General features: G+C 38.3%; 5 protein-coding genes across 6 annotated transcripts; 3 read left to right on the forward strand and 2 right to left on the reverse strand.

Annotated features, from left to right (window-relative positions):
* The first annotated feature begins 2,206 nt into the window (after positions 1 to 2,206).
* On the forward strand, positions 2,207 to 7,594 carry LOC106391346 (CCR4-NOT transcription complex subunit 3). 2 transcript variants are annotated; one of them, XM_013831967.3, is made up of 17 exons: positions 2,215 to 2,428; positions 2,681 to 2,686; positions 2,760 to 2,891; positions 2,978 to 3,115; positions 3,524 to 3,574; positions 3,732 to 3,821; positions 3,910 to 4,056; positions 4,180 to 4,284; positions 4,440 to 4,499; positions 4,573 to 5,199; positions 5,470 to 5,625; positions 5,712 to 5,841; positions 6,112 to 6,233; positions 6,494 to 6,760; positions 6,854 to 6,988; positions 7,091 to 7,275; positions 7,366 to 7,594. In XM_013831967.3, exons 1-17 carry the CDS (start codon positions 2,336 to 2,338, stop codon positions 7,430 to 7,432), a joined length of 2,511 nt encoding a protein of 836 aa, XP_013687421.2. In that variant the 5' UTR covers positions 2,215 to 2,335; the 3' UTR covers positions 7,433 to 7,594. The 2 variants fall into 2 exon arrangements, with proteins under 2 accessions (XP_013687422.2, XP_013687421.2); XM_013831968.3 differs by lacking the exon at positions 2,681 to 2,686 and having other exon boundaries at positions 2,207 to 2,428.
* A 177-nt stretch (positions 7,595 to 7,771) lies between these two features.
* On the forward strand, positions 7,772 to 9,751 carry LOC106394007 (glucan endo-1,3-beta-glucosidase 8-like). Its single transcript, XM_013834631.3, has 2 exons — positions 7,772 to 8,501; positions 8,632 to 9,751. The coding sequence occupies exons 1-2, from the start codon at positions 8,161 to 8,163 to the stop codon at positions 9,749 to 9,751; spliced, it is 1,461 nt and encodes a 486-aa protein (XP_013690085.2). The 5' UTR covers positions 7,772 to 8,160.
* A 58-nt stretch (positions 9,752 to 9,809) lies between these two features.
* LOC125593080 (NADPH-dependent aldehyde reductase-like protein, chloroplastic) lies at positions 9,810 to 10,850 on the reverse strand. Its single transcript, XM_048769058.1, has 2 exons — positions 10,389 to 10,850; positions 9,810 to 10,322 (listed from the first exon to the last, which is right to left on the reverse strand). The coding sequence occupies exons 1-2, from the start codon at positions 10,763 to 10,765 to the stop codon at positions 9,911 to 9,913; spliced, it is 789 nt and encodes a 262-aa protein (XP_048625015.1). The 5' UTR covers positions 10,766 to 10,850; the 3' UTR covers positions 9,810 to 9,910.
* A 947-nt stretch (positions 10,851 to 11,797) lies between these two features.
* Positions 11,798 to 13,442, reverse strand: LOC106391345 (ADP-glucose phosphorylase). The gene is made up of 3 exons (XM_013831966.3): positions 12,761 to 13,442; positions 12,339 to 12,629; positions 11,798 to 12,265 (listed from the first exon to the last, which is right to left on the reverse strand). Exons 1-3 carry the CDS (start codon positions 13,265 to 13,267, stop codon positions 12,008 to 12,010), a joined length of 1,056 nt encoding a protein of 351 aa, XP_013687420.2. The 5' UTR covers positions 13,268 to 13,442; the 3' UTR covers positions 11,798 to 12,007.
* Positions 13,443 to 13,853: 411 nt separating this feature from the next.
* LOC106391343 (casein kinase 1-like protein HD16) lies at positions 13,854 to 18,155 on the forward strand. Its single transcript, XM_013831965.3, has 14 exons — positions 13,854 to 14,165; positions 14,737 to 15,137; positions 15,230 to 15,355; positions 15,432 to 15,575; positions 15,665 to 15,720; positions 15,802 to 15,873; positions 15,964 to 16,058; positions 16,153 to 16,219; positions 16,303 to 16,432; positions 16,524 to 16,873; positions 16,949 to 17,123; positions 17,195 to 17,285; positions 17,386 to 17,732; positions 17,838 to 18,155. The coding sequence occupies exons 2-14, from the start codon at positions 14,778 to 14,780 to the stop codon at positions 17,895 to 17,897; spliced, it is 2,073 nt and encodes a 690-aa protein (XP_013687419.1). The 5' UTR covers positions 13,854 to 14,165; positions 14,737 to 14,777; the 3' UTR covers positions 17,898 to 18,155.
* Positions 18,156 to 18,390: the final 235 nt, after the last annotated feature.

Below are 18,390 nucleotides of genomic sequence, written 5' to 3' on the forward strand. Positions count from 1 at the left end.
TGAGGTTGAGACAGTAAAGAAGCCATTTTCGAAAAAAAAAAAACAAAATGTTAATGGCATTTTCGTAGATAAAATGCAGGTGTGGGGTTAAAATCTCAAAAAAAAAAGAGTCAAAAGAAAAGGTTAGTTTTCTGTTTGACTTCAAGTTTTGAGTTACTTTTGCAAAAAGCCCTAATTTTAATAATGAAGATTTTTAAAAACGTGGATCATTAAAATGTTACCTAAAACATGCAGCACTAATATATAACATGCATCAATAAAACTAGAATTTGACTCACACAATTGTACGGATATTATTTTCAGTTGATTAAATTTAAAAATAATTATTTATTCAAAAAATATTTAAGAATGGCTATGTTTTTAAAAATTATATGGTATAATTTGCTCATAACTCATTTGTCATTTGATAAATTGTTAGAAAGAAAATTTTAGCATAATATAACTCACTTGTCATTTGCTAAATTTATGGTTTTTATTTATATTTTTTATTATTTAATTATAATATTTTCATTTTATATTTGAAAGATAAATGAATTTTCTTTCAAACAATATTTTTGTAAATGTATTTTTTTAAAAATAATCAATTAAAATTGTTATTATCATTGAATATCATTATTTTTGACATAATTTGAGTTTTCGTTTACATCAAAACTTATCATATTTTAGGATAATTTTAATTTAAAATGTAATTTTCATATTTTTCAAACAAATTCTAAAAATATTTTTTAAATATTTTGTTATAATTGTTAAAAAATATTGAATGGCATTTCAAATAAAAATGTAAAGATATTAAAAATATTCTAATTAAAATATGTAAAATTTAATATAGTTTTAAGGAAATGGTCAAAATAAAAAAAATTACACATAAAATAATCATGATTTTTGTTAACTGGGCGGATCATTATTTATACGATATCGCACACGAAAGAAAAATTTCTGTTTTTAAAATTATCTAATTAACTCTATACTCATTTTTTATATATTTTTTATATGATATCACACATTCGTAAAAAAATAAATAGTTTAAGATGCAAAAAAAATATATTTATTTAATGAATATAATATGAACGAATATTACAAATACATCATTTAATAAAATAAATAATTAAAAATTGAAAATTTATACCCGTGCTGGCGCGACGGATCAAGATCTAGTTAAGTTTATTTAAGATATTACAATGGACAATTCTCTTTGATAGTTTTTTTTAAAAAGTTTTTGAAAATTTTAATTACCAAAATATTTTTTTTTTAATTTTGAAAATTTTCATTTTTATTTTTTATTTTTTAAAATTCGAAACTCCACTATTTAACTCTAAACACTAAGTTTCTCAAATAATTTTTTTAAAGTTTTTGTCACAAAATAGCTCTCAGAAAAAAAAATGACCAAATTATGATTTTTTATTTTGAAATTTTAATATTCATTTTTAATTTTTCAAAATTTGAAACTCTATCCTCAAAACTTTACCCTTAACTATATATTAGTTAACTCTAATAAAACTTTGTTTGAATATTTTTCTCTTTGACTATTTTTGTGACAAAAACTTAAAAATAGTTATCCTATAAAATTTCTCATTAGTTAACCATAAGATATAAATAATAGAGAAATTCCCTAGGATAACACTTTTTAAGTTTTTGTCACAAAAATAATCATCAATGACAAAAATGACCAAAATAAATTTTATTAAAAAGTAAAAATATATTTATACCCTAATATTAACTAATATATACTTAGGGTTTAGAGCTAAGAGGTGGAGTTTTGAGAATGAAGTTTCAAATTTTAAAAATAACAAATTAAAATAAAAAAATCTAAAACAAAAAGAGACTATTTTGATCATTTTCCTTATTGAATGTTTTTTTTGTAGTAAAAATTTTAAAAATGCTATTTGAAAAAATTGCTCATATAAATATATATTTAGTTTTTTAATAAAAAAAATTTTGGTCATTTTTTTTTTAAAGCTATTTTGTGAAAATAAACTGAAAAAGAATATCTTAGAGAATTCCTTTACTATAATTTTGTAAATTCATATGAAAATAAAATTATCCAAAATTGTCATAAATGATAGGTTGATGTTTGACCTTTGTGGTCTAGTAAAAAATGAAAAGTTGGTTATCTAGTAAATAATTAAAAGTTAGGGGTTTCATCCAGAAATAATAAAAAGAAGGGGGGCAAAATCGGAAAATAAAAGCCCGCTATATTCTTTAATTATGGGCCGTCGATGGTCGAACTCGTATCCTTTAACTCGTTCTGATTATTGTCGGGATCATCCTCAACGATCTATAATCAATTCATCATCTTCTTGTCTGAAACTGAAAACCCTAATTACTGTCAGCTGTAATGGGTGCGAGTCGGAAATTACAAGGCGAGATAGATCGGGTGCTGAAGAAGGTTCAAGAAGGCGTTGATGTTTTCGACAGCATCTGGAACAAGGTACCCGTTATGATTCCAATCATATGATTCTGTGTTAGAGATGATATGAATAATGCATGAAGATCTAATAGTCTGTGTACCATTTCATCAACGTCAATTTATAGAATCGAGTTTTACTGAAACAGTGTGTGTGAGATGAGATGATATAATCTTTTATCCATTGGTCCTTATAACTTTGTTTTTTGTTTGTTTTGTGAGTGAAAATTTTATCCAGTGGAACTCAGTATCGAGCTCCGTTTGTTGTTTATGCAGTGGAATGTGAGCAGAATGTTTGTTTTTAATTTTTTTTAAACTGGACAGAAGACAAACGTGGATTTTTTTGGTGTTTCAGGTATATGATTCAGATAATGTAAACCAAAAGGAGAAGTTTGAGGCGGACTTGAAGAAGGAGATCAAGAAGTTGCAGCGGTACAGGGACCAGATCAAGACTTGGATTCAGTCTAGTGAGATCAAAGATAAAAAAGTTAGTGGTTTTCTTTCTTCTCTACGCCTTTCCTGATATGTATGCTCAAGACTCAACTGAGCAAGATTGTCTGTTATTTGATTTAGGTCAGTGCATCATATGAGCAGTCCCTGGTTGACGCTCGGAAGCTCATTGAGCGAGAAATGGAGAGGTTTAAGATCTGTGAGAAAGAGACCAAGACAAAAGCCTTTTCAAAGGAAGGACTGGGCCAGCAACCTAAAACTGTAAGCATTTCTCCAAGTTTCCTTCGATTTAATTCAAAACAAATGTGATATTTAGTGTTTGGACTGCCAATAATTCCAGGAAGCTGGTTAGTTGGTGCTTCTGTTGTTCATCTGAAATATATCACACGATGTTCAGATTGTCATTTATAATTATATAGCAAGATACTTAAGCTCAGCAACTATTTATACGTTTTTCACATGTTTAAAAGAAATGTTGGATCAATAAGTGTTTTTCGACCGGTCCGTTGTAGATATGAATACGTTTTCCTTCTAACAACGTCATTGAGTTATCAAACCATTTCTGGTTTTGTGAAATCTGTTGGAACCACCCTGGGTAGATTTACATATTACTTGAACCTATTTTTGATAGTCAGGCGACTGACTCTGTCTCTGCATCATGTTTAATAGGACCCAAAAGAGAAAGCGAAGTCAGAGACAAGAGATTGGTTGAACAATGTGGTAAGTTTCTTAACAAAGCGGAGTTATATTAAGTGTTTGTGAAACCATAGGGTAATTGTGGGTTGATGTGCCAGGAATCCTAGGTAGTGAGGTCTTTATGGATTATCTTAAATCATTGCTTTAGCTGATTAACCACTCAATTTCCTTGCTTTGATAGGTGAGCGAACTAGAGTCACAGATTGATAGCTTTGAAGCTGAGTTGGAAGGACTATCTGTCAAAAAAGGAAAGACAAGGCCACCCAGATTGGTAAGCTTAGAAAAATATGCATCTGTATGCAAATGCCTTGCTTCCTTGCTTTTGGTGAGTTATGTTGTTTGTTTTGTTTCCCTTTCAGACACATCTTGAAACATCTATTTCAAGGCACAAAGATCATATAATAAAGTTGGAATTGATTTTGAGGCTTCTGGACAATGATGAATTAAGTCCAGAACAAGTAAATGATGTCAAAGATTTTCTGGATGATTATGTTGAACGAAATCAGGTCTGCATCATCTATAACAAGGGATATCTTACTTATATGTTTTTAATACAAGTTACTCTGGGTTTCCAACATTATAAGTAGGCTGATATTCTCCTGGATTATGTTTAACTTTTCCCTATGTAGGATGATTTTGACGAATTCAGTGATGTTGACGAGCTGTATAGCACGCTGCCGCTTGATGAGGTGGAGGGTCTTGAAGATTTAGTTACTGCTGGCCCCCTTGTCAAGGTGAATTTTTCTTGCAATCTCTCTGTTTGCTTAATTCTCTATCTCTCTGTGGAAACAGGAAGTGCTGTGTCCGTCACAAAATTTCAGGAATCTTTTTGAAAGTAGCGTTAGATTAGTATTTAGTAGGAAGTAGTAACATGACTTAAAATTTTCAGGGTACTCCTCTGAGCATGAAGAGTTCTTTGGCAGCACCAGTACCAGCACCTCAAGTTCGGGTAAGTATATTCCTATATCCCTTTGTTTTGCAGAATTTCTTGTTTATGTCTCAGTATTTTGGTTTTGTTTCAGAGCATAAGTTTGCCAGATGATGCGACTATAACGGATGGCATCTCTGAGACACTTCCAAAAACCCCTCCCGCAAAGAATGGCGCAAGCCTTCACTCAGCACCATCAACACCCGTTGGGGGACGTTCAAGTTTGAATGTCCCCGTCAGTAGTGTTCCAAATGCACCAGTTGTCTTATCAACTTCTATTCCTGTTCAAACTTCCACGGAAAGCATGGGAAGTTTGTCTCCAGTGGCTGCAAAGGAAGAAGACGCAACAACCTTGTCTTCCCGTAAACCACCCTCATCTGTTGTTGATGCTCCATTGAGGGGCATTGGTAGGGTTAGTATCCCCAACCAGCCCCAACCAAGTCAGCCTCTGTCTCTAAGTCCTGCTACTGGAGCTCGCATTAGTGCTACTTCAGCAGCTGAAGTTGCAAAGAGGAATATAATGGCAGTTGAGAGCAACGTCCAACCTCTAAGTTCTCCGAGCAAAATGGTATTGCCACCAGCTGCGAAGGGTAATGATGGAACTGCCTCTGATAGCAACCCCGGTGATGTTGCAGCAAGTATCAGTAGAGCTTATTCACCGTCTATTGTATCTGGTTCGCAGTGGAGGCCTGGGAGTCCCTTTCAGAGTCAGAATGAAACGGTGCGTGTTTTGAATTCCAGGACCTTTGAACTATATTTAAGTTGGTATTCTGACCAATATGGTGGCTTTACTTGTTAGGTTTTCTCCTATTTTAGAACATACCTCAGAAAAAACATCACGGTCTTTTAATGTGTAACTTTGTGTAGAATTGGGTTGACACTCTAACATAATACCACTAGGCTCTCTGAGATATATTCCTAGGGCTATACATCCCGTGGTTTGTGGTTTGTTAGGTTCTAAGGTCTTGTTTTCTCTGATGCCTGCTATTAGGTCCGTGGAAGAACTGAAATAGCACCAGATCAAAGAGAGAAATTCTTACAGCGGTACCAGCAAGTACACCATGGGAACCTCTTAGGCATGCCTTCTCTATCTGGAGGAAACGAGATGCAGTTTTCTTCACAACAGCAAAATCCTCTTTTACAGCAGGTAGCGCATTTTATTTACATGATTAATAATACTCAAAACAATACCATCAAAATAAGATATTATTTTTTTCTAATTTTTTTTCTCAGAGTTCTGCCATGTCTCCTCATGGTAGCATGGGACTTCAGGCACCAGGTTTTAGTGTCATGAGTTCTGCCTCCTTACAGCAGCCGTCAAATGCCATGACTCAACAATTGGGTCAGCAGCCTTCTGTTGCAGGTAAAATTACTGTTTAGGATAATCTCGGTGGTTTATGGTATAGTTGTCGATAGACACTATTTCTGTGCATCTATGGTAAAATATAATCTAAGGGTCATATCATTCAATTATAACCATTCTTTGTGAAGTTCAACCACAATGTGAAGAAGTTCAACACGTTGTGGCTGTTACTTAAATCCTAGAGCTGTTGGATTAGACCTCAGTTTTTGGTTCCAAGTTTTGAAAGTGCAGACGAAAAAAGTAAGAGACCTGTTTTTGATGTTTGTGCAGATGTAGATCATGGGAGAAATGATGATCAGCTGCAACAAAACTTACCTGATGATTCATCTTCCTTAGCAGCTTCAAAAACTGTTCCGAATGAGGATGATTCTAAAGGTCTATTTGATACTCCGGTAAGCATGAGCTGTGCTAACAGTTATTATCCTAGTATCTCTTTAATATATGCTTTCCATGAGATGGATTTTACCAAAAAGTTTTAACTGAATAAAAAATTAAATGTCCTTGTTGGTGTTTGTGAATGTTTTGATTTGTCATTCCTTCGCTTAAACTTCACATATGGAATTCACTAGTGAATGTGGCTTATTGTTAAGACACAGAACTATCTAAGGCTTATCCTAAGTACCTACTTCGTGTCTTTTTGTTTTATCCGCAGTCGGGAATGCCCAGCTACATGTTGGATCCCGTACAGGTAACTAGGGACGGTCCTGATTTCTCTCCTGGGCAACCCATTCAACCCGGCCAATCTTCAAGTAGCCTCGGTGTCATTGGACGCAGAAGTAACTCCGAATTAGGAGCCATTGGTGATCCTTCGGCTTTAGGGCCAATGCATGATCAGATGCACAATCTCCAGATGCTTGAAGCTGCGTACTATAGACTTCCTCAACCCAAAGATTCAGAACGTCCTAGACCCTATACTCCGGTAACACCATTCTTCTGAATTTCTCTTTTTTTGGCCTCTCCACTTAAATAATATTCCCTTAAATTTGGTATTCATGTCTATGAGTTTAAACAGAGGAACCCAGCAATCACACCTCAAACGTTTCCCCAAACACAAGCGCCAATCGTAAACAACCCTTTGTTCTGGGAACGTTTAGGCAGCGATGCTTATGGAACGGAAACATTGTTCTTTGCATTTTATTATCAGCAGGTACAAAAAATCTCAACGCTCCACATTTTACTTATTGTCGTTTTTTTGCCTCAGCCTTATGGGTCATGTGTTGTTCTTTGATTCTTTATTCTTTTTATTCAGAACTCATATCAGCAGTATCTAGCGGCAAAAGAGCTGAAGAAACAGTCGTGGAGATACCACAGAAAGTTCAACACATGGTTTCAGAGACACAAGGAGCCAAAGATTGCAACTGATGAGTATGAACAAGGAGCCTATGTTTACTTTGATTTCCAAACCCCCAAAGATGAGAGCCAAGAAGGAGGATGGTATGATCTATCGATTTCTCGTCTCCTTGTTCTCTTTGTCGTTCGAGGTGATGATCCTAATCTTTTTTTCTTTATGAAAACTCTGTGTAGGGTTCAAAGGATCAAAAACGAGTTCACGTTTGAATACAGTTATCTTGAAGATGAACTCGCCGTATAGAAAAGAAAGTGAGAGATGTATGTTTAATAATGTATATACTCTTCCCCGCGCTCAATAAACTAATTGCTTTTTCGTTTCAAAGTCTCAGAATGATTTTGTTTTTGTTTTTGTTTTTTAATACTCTTTATTGAGATGCAATCCGAGTATATTATTTCTGGTCCAGGCTTAAATATTAACTACAGTATGTTCCTCGAAATCTATTCAAGAATGTGCATGAACCTAAAGATTATGCAGCGTCGGTTTTAAGATGACTTTATATTAGTATGGGCTTGTTTAGTGGATCACAAGAGCACGTGGAGAGTGCCGCGCTTCGGGGATGCGTCGCTCTTCGTGCCAATCAGGTAATCACGTAGACCCCAAGCAACTTCATTTTACGTTTTTCTTAAACAAACTCATCTCAAAGACCGACCAAATACGGAAAATATATATAAAAAGAACCTCAACAGATCTACATTTATTACGTCTAAAGTCATACAATCATTTAAATCACAATCCACTGGATCCACACTCCACAGTCATCTTAAGAATGTATCACGGCTTTAAATTCCAAAAATAGATGTAAGAAAATCATAAAATGAATTCTGATAATATTATTATATCAAATTTAACATCTTCTATTGAACGTCTTCTTCGATTCTACTCATTTTTCCGCAAAGCACAAAACTTTCCAGGCACATACATCAAAACCACAGATCTTCTTCCAAAGGCAACGAAAAAACAGAGGCAAAATGAGTAATCCACGTAGACAGAGCACCATCTTCCTCTGCATCACCATATCCTTCTTATATTTCTTCTCCAGCAACGTCTCCGCCTTGGGAGTAAACTGGGGAACAATGGCCACCCACCAGCTACCTCCAAAAACGGTTGTACAGATGTTAAAAGACAACAACGTACAAAAAGTAAAGCTTTTCGACGCCGACACAAACACCATGGTAGCTCTTGCCGGCTCCGGCATCGAAGTAATGGTTGCCATCCCTAACGACCAGCTCAAAGCCATGGGAAGCTACAACAGAGCTAAAGATTGGGTCCGAAGAAACATCACTCGTTTCAACGACGACATCAAAATCAAGTAAGTAACAAAGTTTTCATTCTAACATAGAGATCCTTAGCTCAGCTGAAAAGATCTTGCCCATTGTGTCAGAGGTCTCCGGTTCGATCACCGCTGGAACGAAACTTTCACTAAATTAATTACTTGGCAGGTACGTCGCCGTAGGGAACGAGCCCTTCTTAACATCTTACAATGGATCATTCATAAACCTAACGTATCCAGCACTCTTCAACATCCAAAAAGCACTAAACGAAGCCGGAGTCGGAGACTTCATCAAAGCCACCGTACCTTCGAACGCCGACGTCTACAGCTCTCCCCCGGATAATCCCGTCCCATCCGCCGGAACGTTCCGTCAAGACATCTACGAAGAGATGAGACTCATAGTCAACTTCTTAGCTCACAACAAAGCTCCCTTCACAGTCAACATCTACCCTTTCCTCAGCCTTTACCTAAGCAGCGACTTCCCTTTCGACTACGCCTTCTTCAACGGCCAGAACACCGTCAACGATAACGGCGTCGTCTACACTAACGTCTTCGACGCCAACTTCGACACGCTCTTGGCTTCACTTAAAGAACTAGGACACGGAGACATGACTGTTATAGTCGGAGAGGTTGGTTGGCCAACGGACGGCGACAAGAACGCTAACATCCCAAACGCGGAACGCTTCTACGCGGGCCTTCTTCCTAAGCTAGCAGCCAACAGAGGCACACCCATGCGTCCTGGCTACATCGAAGTGTACCTCTTCGGATTCATCGACGAAGATGCGAAGAGTATAGCTCCCGGGAACTTTGAGCGTCACTGGGGGATATTCAAGTACGATGGCCAGCCGAAGTTTCCAGCTGATCTGTCGGGGGAAGGACAGAAGAAGGCCTTGACAGGAGCTCAGAACGTTCAGTACTTGCAGAGCCAATGGTGTATGTTGAATCCTAACGCGATCAGTTTCAGCAATAGTACTAACCAGCTTGGGGATAACGTGAACTACGCGTGTACTTTCTCTGACTGTACTGCTTTGGGGTATGGTTCCTCTTGTGGTAATCTTGATGAGGTTGGGAACGCGTCGTATGCGTTTAATATGTATTTTCAGGTGCAGAATCAGAAAGCGGAGGCGTGTGACTTTGAAGGGCTTGCGATGATCACTACTAGGAATATTTCTAGAGATCAATGTAACTTCCCTATACAGATTGGTGATCCAACGTCAGGGCATTGTATGTATGGTTCTAGTGTCCGGTTCGGTCTAGTTAGTATGTTACTGCTCTTTATAGCACTATGAGGTTGTCCTGTTTTGTAGTATACTGCTGATTCTTGACTCACCATTATATACATATCAATTATCAAGGAGATTTTAATACCATATATGATACAGATATCTTTGCATTTTCGTAGCTTTAGCTACATCAATATAGCAATTTAAATCTATTAAGGTAATTAATTATTTGAGGAATGCACCGTTAGCAACAATGACTTGGCCATTGATCCACTGACCACCATCACTAGCCAAGAAACCAACAACAGGAGCAATGTCTCTGGTCTCACCAAGCCTACCAAAAGGGCTCCTTTCGATGATGCTCTTCACTGTTTCCTCGCTCTTCCCACTGAAGAACATCTCAGTGGCGACAGGACCTGGAGAAACACAGTTCGCAGTGATCCCTGTGCCTTTGAGTTCCTTGGCGAGAATCTTGACCATTGTTTCAACGGCTGCTTTGGATGCTGTGTAAGCTCCTTGTCCGGGGATTAACGCCTCGGTTAAGGAAGAAGTTAGGAGTATGATCCGACCACCGCCTCCACGTTTTAGCCTCTTCGCAGCTTCTTTGCAGCACAAGAATGATCCTCTCGTGTTCACCCTGAACAAAACAACAGTTCAAGATGGTCATTGATATTCAGACAATGTAAAAGAAACAAACTCTGACCTGAAGATGCGATCGAAATCCTCAATGGGAGTGTTGGCGATGGTCGGGTAGTTGGAATCGACGATCCCAGCTGAGTTAACGAGGATGTGAACCGGCGAGTTAAAGGCTTTCTCCGCCGCGTCGAAGAGGGACTCTACCTGGCTTGAGTCCGAGATATCGGCGCGGAACACGACGGCTACCGGACTAGTACCGGCGGATGAGTTGATTTCCCCCGCGACTTGATCGGCGTCGGTGGATCTGTTGGTGTAGTTGACGATTACCTTAGCGCCGAGCTCGGCAAGGTGTATAGCTATGGCACGGCCGATGCCACGAGATGAACCGGTGACTATCGCGACTCGGCCGGCGAGGGAGTACGGCGGAGTAGAAGCTGCAGCCATGAGGGCCAATTAAAATCAGTTAGACGACAACTGACTCAGTGTTTTTGGTTTTGACTGTGTTCTGTTTTGGGTCGAGAATGTCTGCCACGTGGTTTCTTTTAGACTTTGTATATCTCATGTGTTTTTTTTTGGGTGTAATTGTATATCTCATGTTGTTTTTGTTTTGTCTGAATGTTTGATCATATTTGTGTAGAACCACCTAGAGTTTCTTTCTACATCTCTTCTATTAGAATAAACTTTGTCATGCTGCCAGGGAACAAGCACATGCAGAGCAAAAGACAAGCCTGCGCTGGTGCCAGCGGCTGCAGCCGCATCTCTCCTTGGCCCACCGCTGGTTTAGCCAATATATTATGCCATATACAAACACCATAGTTAACCATATATCCCAGAGAATGTATCTATTCACTGTAAACATCATGGTTGATCTTTTTCCATTAACCTTGGTCTGCTGAAGTCCAGTTAAATTACAGAAAATCCTATTTTTTTCAAATTTAAATAGAGATTTCACGGTGGTTTCTTGGGCTTCCAACTTAAAACCAATTGACGATTAGTAGATTGGCCCAAATCCCTTATATATTACTCAAGCCCCTTTCATATTTATACTGTGAGATCTTCTCTCCGATAGTTTTTGGAGAGACTTTTGGAATTAAATGCATGTGTGCATCATAGCAATTTTACGAAATATGGTTGAAGAAAGAATCAGAACATGTCATGCCACAGAGATCAGATAAAAATATTAGAATCTCAAAATTTTGTAGCGTTCGCAGAAATGCAAAGCCATTTCGGCAACTGATCCCCCGCTACTTTGGATCCTGACTCAGCAACATCTTTTATAACCTTTAGCTTCCTCTATTTTTGCATAGTTCTCTAGACACAGGACATGACTTCTGAGACTCTGTAGACGCCAGCGTTTAACGGTTCAAGCATCGTCTAGTAAAGCTGGGACACTGGAGAATTTGGTTTGGTTCAAGGAACACAACATGAGAGTATTATTTGTCTTATAATGTTTTTTCAAGGGATGAAGTCAATGTGTGAGTCTAACACGTAATATAAAGGTAACTCAGCTTATTACAAAAGAACTAATACGTATTGTTTACATCAATGTTATTTGAATCAAAGCTGACACATCTTCTTCTTCTTCAACAGAGGAAACAAAGACGATGAGCCGCATACTTTAAAGAAGCAAAACTCCACACCAATGACTTCCCTCAGAACCTCAGGTTAGGAGAACCAAAACCGGATTCAAGTAAGGCTAACTTCCCGCAAAACCTTTGCTACATCCTCGGGGAAAACAGGGTTTATGTAACACCCTGTGCCCATCTCAAACCCACCAACCCCGGAAAGCTGAGGTACGATCTGCAAGAACCAGTGCGTGTAAGGTAATTGTGACTCCGTCACCTTGAGGGGAGAAGTGTGGATCATATAATTATAAGGAGGGTCGTTAAGTTGCTTTGCTATCTTCTGAAGCATGAGTTTCAGAAGCCCTCCGAGGTCAACAGCCTGTAAGTGACCAAAACTAAAAGTGAGTGTAATAATCCAAAAATGCAACTCAGTAGCAATAAAAAAAGGCTACCTTGACGTCATCGAGATGATGGAAGTGGGAAGAGTGATCCTTTGGAACAATCCAAACCTCAAAGGGATACGTAGACGCATAAGGAGCCACGGAAACAAAATGAGACGACTCGTCTATCACAAAGTGTTTTGATTTAGCTTCACAGAGACAACACTTCCCAGTCTCGTCGAAATAATCTTTCGTACCACCAAGCCGTGAAGAAACTGTAGGAGGAACAACAGGGAGAGCCATTATCTGACTGTGTGAGTGACTCATCGATGCTCCAGCCGAAGCACCATGGTTCTTGAACACCTTCACAATACAAAAAAACAAGTCCAAGTTCGATCAATCATTGTAGCCACGTAAGCAACCCAAAGATCCACACATACATAACACACGCATTGATGGCTAAAGTTAGCTTCTTTATGGAAGCTATTACTTACCTGAATGTAATTGATGGAATCATGTTGCGCGATTTGCTCGATCCTCTTCCTATACGCGATCAGAACATCGCCGATACCCACCGGATCGATATCGGAAAGCTGAATCGAGTGAAGAGGAGCTTCGATCACCACGTCGTGGAATCCGAACCCGACTATAGTCCGACTAGTAGCTGTAGCGGATTGATGATTCGATTGGGTCTCGAGATTCCTGCTTAGAGCCGGGTACAGATTCTCGATGACCCGGAGTTTCCAATTCGGGTCATCATCCGGCGGCACGCGGAATATCTCCGGAGCGCACTCGTGCTCGCGGCCGATGCAGAAGGGGCAAGAGGAAGGTTTGGGATTAGGGTTCTCTGGAGATTTCGATTTGAAATCAGTAGGTCTCTTGGCTCGAGCGGGGGAGAATATTACCCAGCGGTTAGTCACCGGATCCTTTCTGAGCTCCGGAGACCGAGTTTCGACCGAGTCGGCGCCGTGATCAGGAGGGGCATGACTCGGTGACGCCATCCTTCTCTCAGTAACAGCTACGACACTCGCTTTTGAAGGATTTTATCTAACCGAACGGTTTAGAAGAATTTTTAATCGGAGTTCTTGGTCTACCCAAACCGAACCGAACTTTATAAAAATCTGTTAAATATTCCTTCTCACAGAAAGCGACAGGGACTAACTCGTTTTATTACACGCGGCGAGAAAATTAATTTGGTAGAGAAAACTATATGTACTTTGAAATCAAAAAGAATGTTCTACAGTATATTCTACCGATAATTCTCGTAAGTTTGATCAGATCAGATCAGATCAGAAACTAATTATCATTATTCACGTTTACACTGGGTATTTTGCGTAAAGAGTATGTGGGGGGGGTACACGTGAATGTGGTATTGGAGACAAGTCCCGTTACATGCGTACGAACGTGTTAAAATATTATATAAACAAGTTTTAAAAGATTAAACTATACGACCAACCCAAAAGATAAACAGCAATAATCAGACCATTAACATTACAGGTAGTGGTACGGCCCGGGTAAGTACACGCATGACTAGAATTTTCTAATTTCAAAATTTATAGTTTTTTTTTTCCTCGAGGAAAAATAAATAAAATAAAAATCTCCACCAAATATATGCCAGAAAATTTTCCAAAAGATCAATACTTCCCCAAATCTGCACCTCCTCTCATCTGTATTTCCATCTTCGTCTTCGTTATTTATAACCCAAAATCTATCTACAGTTTTGTCTCTCTTTATATATATATATCCGTCTCTCCAAGTGTTGCTTCACACACAGCTACAAAGTTCCAACATTTAAATCGCCGTTGTTGGAGATCTGAAAGGCTTGTTTTTGTGGATCGATTCCATCATCATCATCATAGTCCGATCATCGTTCCGAAGGCTTATCTCTAATCGTTTCAGGTAGAAATGTTTTTGACATCTTGTTTTGATTCGGTTTTTGTTGTTGTGTTTTAATGTTTTCTTTCTTTCTTTCTCTGAAGTCTTTTACTTGTGTTTTTATAAAAGATCTTGTTTTTGGATGTTTTCAACCTGTTGATTCTTTTTTTAAATATTACTTTTTTATGCTGCTTCTGTGAAGATGAGAATCACCAGAAAGTTTTTTGTATTCATGGTGTTTGGTCAAAATATGTTTTGAGTATTAGGCTCTTGTTGATGGCGTTTCTTACAGATTAACGATGGTTTTGATTACTTTTGAGGCCAAAGCTGATGACTTTATGGTCTGAACTTGGTTTACATTTGCTTGTGATTTTTGTTTTTTTATGTGTTTGATTAGAAATGGCTACAGTATACAGATGACAATAAAGTGAGTGAATGGAAAAAAAAGATTGCTCAAAGTGCAAGCCACTGTTTCTCTTATTCTATTAGGTTCTCTAAAGACTTGCTATCACAATAGATTGGTCTCCTCTCTTGTATATTGTGTAGGTAATGCCAAAATGGTCAACTAAATTGTTACCCTCTCTTTATGCTGCAGGTTACGTAAAAGATTTTCTTAGTCTTTTCTATGGAGTAAGAATGCCAGAGTTAAGAAGTGGAGCACGTAGATTGAGACAACCTAACCCTCAGGCGATTGAACAGGCGGAAAATATTGAGCTTCCTCGTCAGACTACAACAAGGAGAAGAGGTGGTGGTGGTGGTAGAGGAAGAGGAACCGCTGCAGCTTTAGCCAAAGCCGCCGCACCTCCAAGACCGACTGGTGCTACCGGTAGGGGTCGAGGCATCAGGTTAATAGATTTAGAAGCAGAGCCTATAGGTGAACCTGCTTTTAATCAAGTCCAAGGGGTAGCTGATAAGGGTATCGCTATGGAAGGTGGTAGCCCGGAGAAGATAGTTGGTGTGGGAGAAGATCCAAGCACAGCTCCAGTCCCTGAAAGGGTAAAGTTTCATGCTGATCTTATGACATTCCATCAAAAAGATCTTTTCTTTTGAGAGAGATGTTTAATTTTTGATTTCTTCTTTGTGTATAGGTACAAGTTGGAAGCTCTCCTGTTTACAAGACTGAGAGGAAACTCGGTAAAGGAGGCTTTGGTCAAGTTTTTGTTGGTAGAAGGGTGAGTGGTGGCAGCGATAGGATTGGCCCTGATGCAGTTGAGGTATGTTGTAAAGAAGAATACTTAAGATTTAAAAGAAGTCAAATCTTGAGACGAACAATTGTTTTCTTTTTTTCAGGTGGCTCTGAAATTTGAGCACAAAAATAGCAAAGGATGCAATTTTGGTCCACCTTACGAGTGGCAAGTGTACAGTAATCTCAATGGTTGCTATGGAGTTCCTGCCGTACATTATAAGGGTCGCCAAGGAGATTTTTATATCCTTGTATGTATTTTAGCATGAACTTTATTAAATATACTTCGACATTGACCGTTGTTATTTGTATTGAGAAACGTTTTAATAAATCTTTTTAGGTCATGGACATGCTTGGTCCGAGTCTCTGGGACGTTTGGAACTCTTCAGGGCAATCGTAAGATTCTCTTTTCTTTTCACCACATTTTCTTCTCTTTGCAAGATTTTTAATGTGATCCATATTCATGACATGTGGCAGGATGTCACCAAACATGGTAGCGTGCATTGCAGTTGAGTCCATATCTATTCTTGAGAAACTTCATATGAAAGGGTTAGTGAAAAATATTCTCTTGCTAACTTCTTTTCTAATAGTTTCATTCTTTTCAAGGAAATAATTCGATTATTTTTTTTACCACAATAGATTTGTCCATGGAGATGTGAAGCCTGAAAACTTTTTACTCGGTCAACCCGGAACAGCAGATGAGAAGAAACTCTACCTTATCGATCTTGGTCTAGGTGAGTTTTATGTGCTAGTACCTTCTCTTCTGTTGCTACACTGTCTCACTTGATGTTTACATTAGTTTTCACATAATCTTTTCTTTTGTTTCAGCATCAAAATGGAAAGAAGCTCACTCAGGCCTGCACGTTGAATATGATCAAAGACCTGATGTGTTCAGGTATTTTCATTCGTGTATTTTTACCGTTTATATATAAAAATATAATATTTTTCCTTACATGTTTATAATGTTTGGCAATACAGGGGGACTGTAAGGTATGCAAGTGTTCATGCACATCTAGGACGTACTGGAAGTCGAAGAGATGATCTTGAGTCATTGGCTTATACTCTAATTTTTCTATTGAAAGGAAGATTGCCATGGCAAGGTTACCAGGTCTGTTTTTTACTTCCTTTCATGAACTTACAGCTATTTATCTTCTTCAGCGTAGTTAGTGACTTATATGCATCCATTGATGTTTTGGCAGGGTGATAACAAGAGCTTTCTTGTTTGCAAGAAAAAGATGTCAACTTCTCCTGAACTGATGTGCTGTTTCTGTCCACCACCGTTTAAGCTATTCCTTGAGGCAGTTACTAATCTGAAGTTTGACGAGGAGCCTAACTATGCAAAGCTTATTTCGATTTTCGATACTTTAATTGAGCCGTGCGCTCTATCTAGACCAGTTAGAATCGATGGGGCTCTCAAGGTTGGACAAAAGCGTGGAAGACTGGTTCTCAATTTGGAAGAGGATGAACAACCGAAGAAGAAGATCAGAATAGGCACTCCTGCCACTCAATGGATTTCAGTTTATAATGCTCGTCGTCCCATGAAACAGAGGTAACAATATTTTTTGGAAGTTTTTGAAAACCTTCATTAACCAAATCCCTCACTAAATGTTTATTTCTCTTGTAGATATCACTACAATGTTGCAGAGACAAGACTGAACCAGCATGTACAGAAGGGTAATGAAGATGGTCTTCTGATTAGCTGTGTAGCATCAGCAGCGAATCTCTGGGCCCTCATTATGGATGCTGGAACTGGATTTACTTCTCAAGTTTATGAATTGTCAAAGGTCTTCCTGCACAAGGTAATATTGAGTTGAAGTAGGAAACAATCTGTTCTGTAGTAACTGAGTAACTAAGCCATTTTTCTCTGTAGGATTGGATTATGGAACAGTGGGAAAAGAATTACTATATAAGCTCCATAGCTGGTGCAGATAACGGGAGCTCGTTAGTCGTTATGTCAAAAGGTTAGTGTTAATGGGTTAGTAAGTAATCTTCAAATCTTTATGTTACATGTGACAGTAACCTTATAATACAAAGTCTCCTCTACTTGTTGTGAACTGGTAGGAACTACTTATACACAGCAGTCATACAAAGTCAGCGATTCTTTTCCATTCAAGTGGATAAATAAGAAATGGAAAGAAGATTTTCATGTAACATCCATGACAACTGCTGGTAATCGTTGGGGTGTGGTAATGTCGAGGAACTCTGGCTTCTCTGATCAGGTGGTGGAGCTGGACTTTTTGTACCCAAGCGATGGAATACATAGGAGGTGGGAGAGTGGGTATAGAATCACATCAATGGCAGCAACTGCAGATCAAGCAGCCTTCATATTAAGCATACCAAAACGTAAAATGATGGATGAAACTCAGGAGACTCTTCGGACCACCGCCTTTCCAAGTACTCATGTCAAGGTGGGTTTCTCTAGTTTTGAACAAAGTTTTGATCTTTTTGCTCTTGTTCTGTTTCCATATACTGAAACTAAAACCTGTGCGGATGTTGGTTTTGATATCTTACAGGAGAAATGGGCGAAAAATCTGTACATTGCATCAGTATGCTATGGCAGGACAGTGTGCTGAACTGCTGATACTACACTTAACATCATATGTTCAGTTAGAAAGCCAAAGACAATTAGAGCTGCTTATGGATCGTCATAATACCTCAATCAAAAGAGGTAAAAACGAGACGCAGCCTGTTTGGCTGGTTGAATGTAATGAATAGATGTCTTGGTAATGTATGTAACAAGTTACAAAAGCGAAGATGGAATTAGTAATTAGAGAAAAGATTTGAGGGCTCTTGAAGCCTTAAGTGTGTGCTTATTTATTGTTATCGTTTTACTTGCTTTGCTTGAAATAATGTGAGAAACACAAAGTACAAACCCAAACTAAACTTAATCAACATAAGCGTATTATCCAAAGCGGTCTTTAATCAAACCGAACCGGTAACTGAGTGTCAACTTCTGTTTGGCTTGGTTTTAACTGTTTTTTTACTGGTTATTACAACAACTGAAAAGAATCTACTAAAATCTAGTTTCCAATTCTCCAGGCCTTGTATGTCATTCGTTTAAAGCTT

Source organism: Brassica napus, chromosome C9 (assembly GCF_020379485.1).
Source record: "Brassica napus cultivar Da-Ae chromosome C9, Da-Ae, whole genome shotgun sequence".
NCBI classification, from domain to species: domain Eukaryota; kingdom Viridiplantae; phylum Streptophyta; class Magnoliopsida; order Brassicales; family Brassicaceae; genus Brassica; species Brassica napus.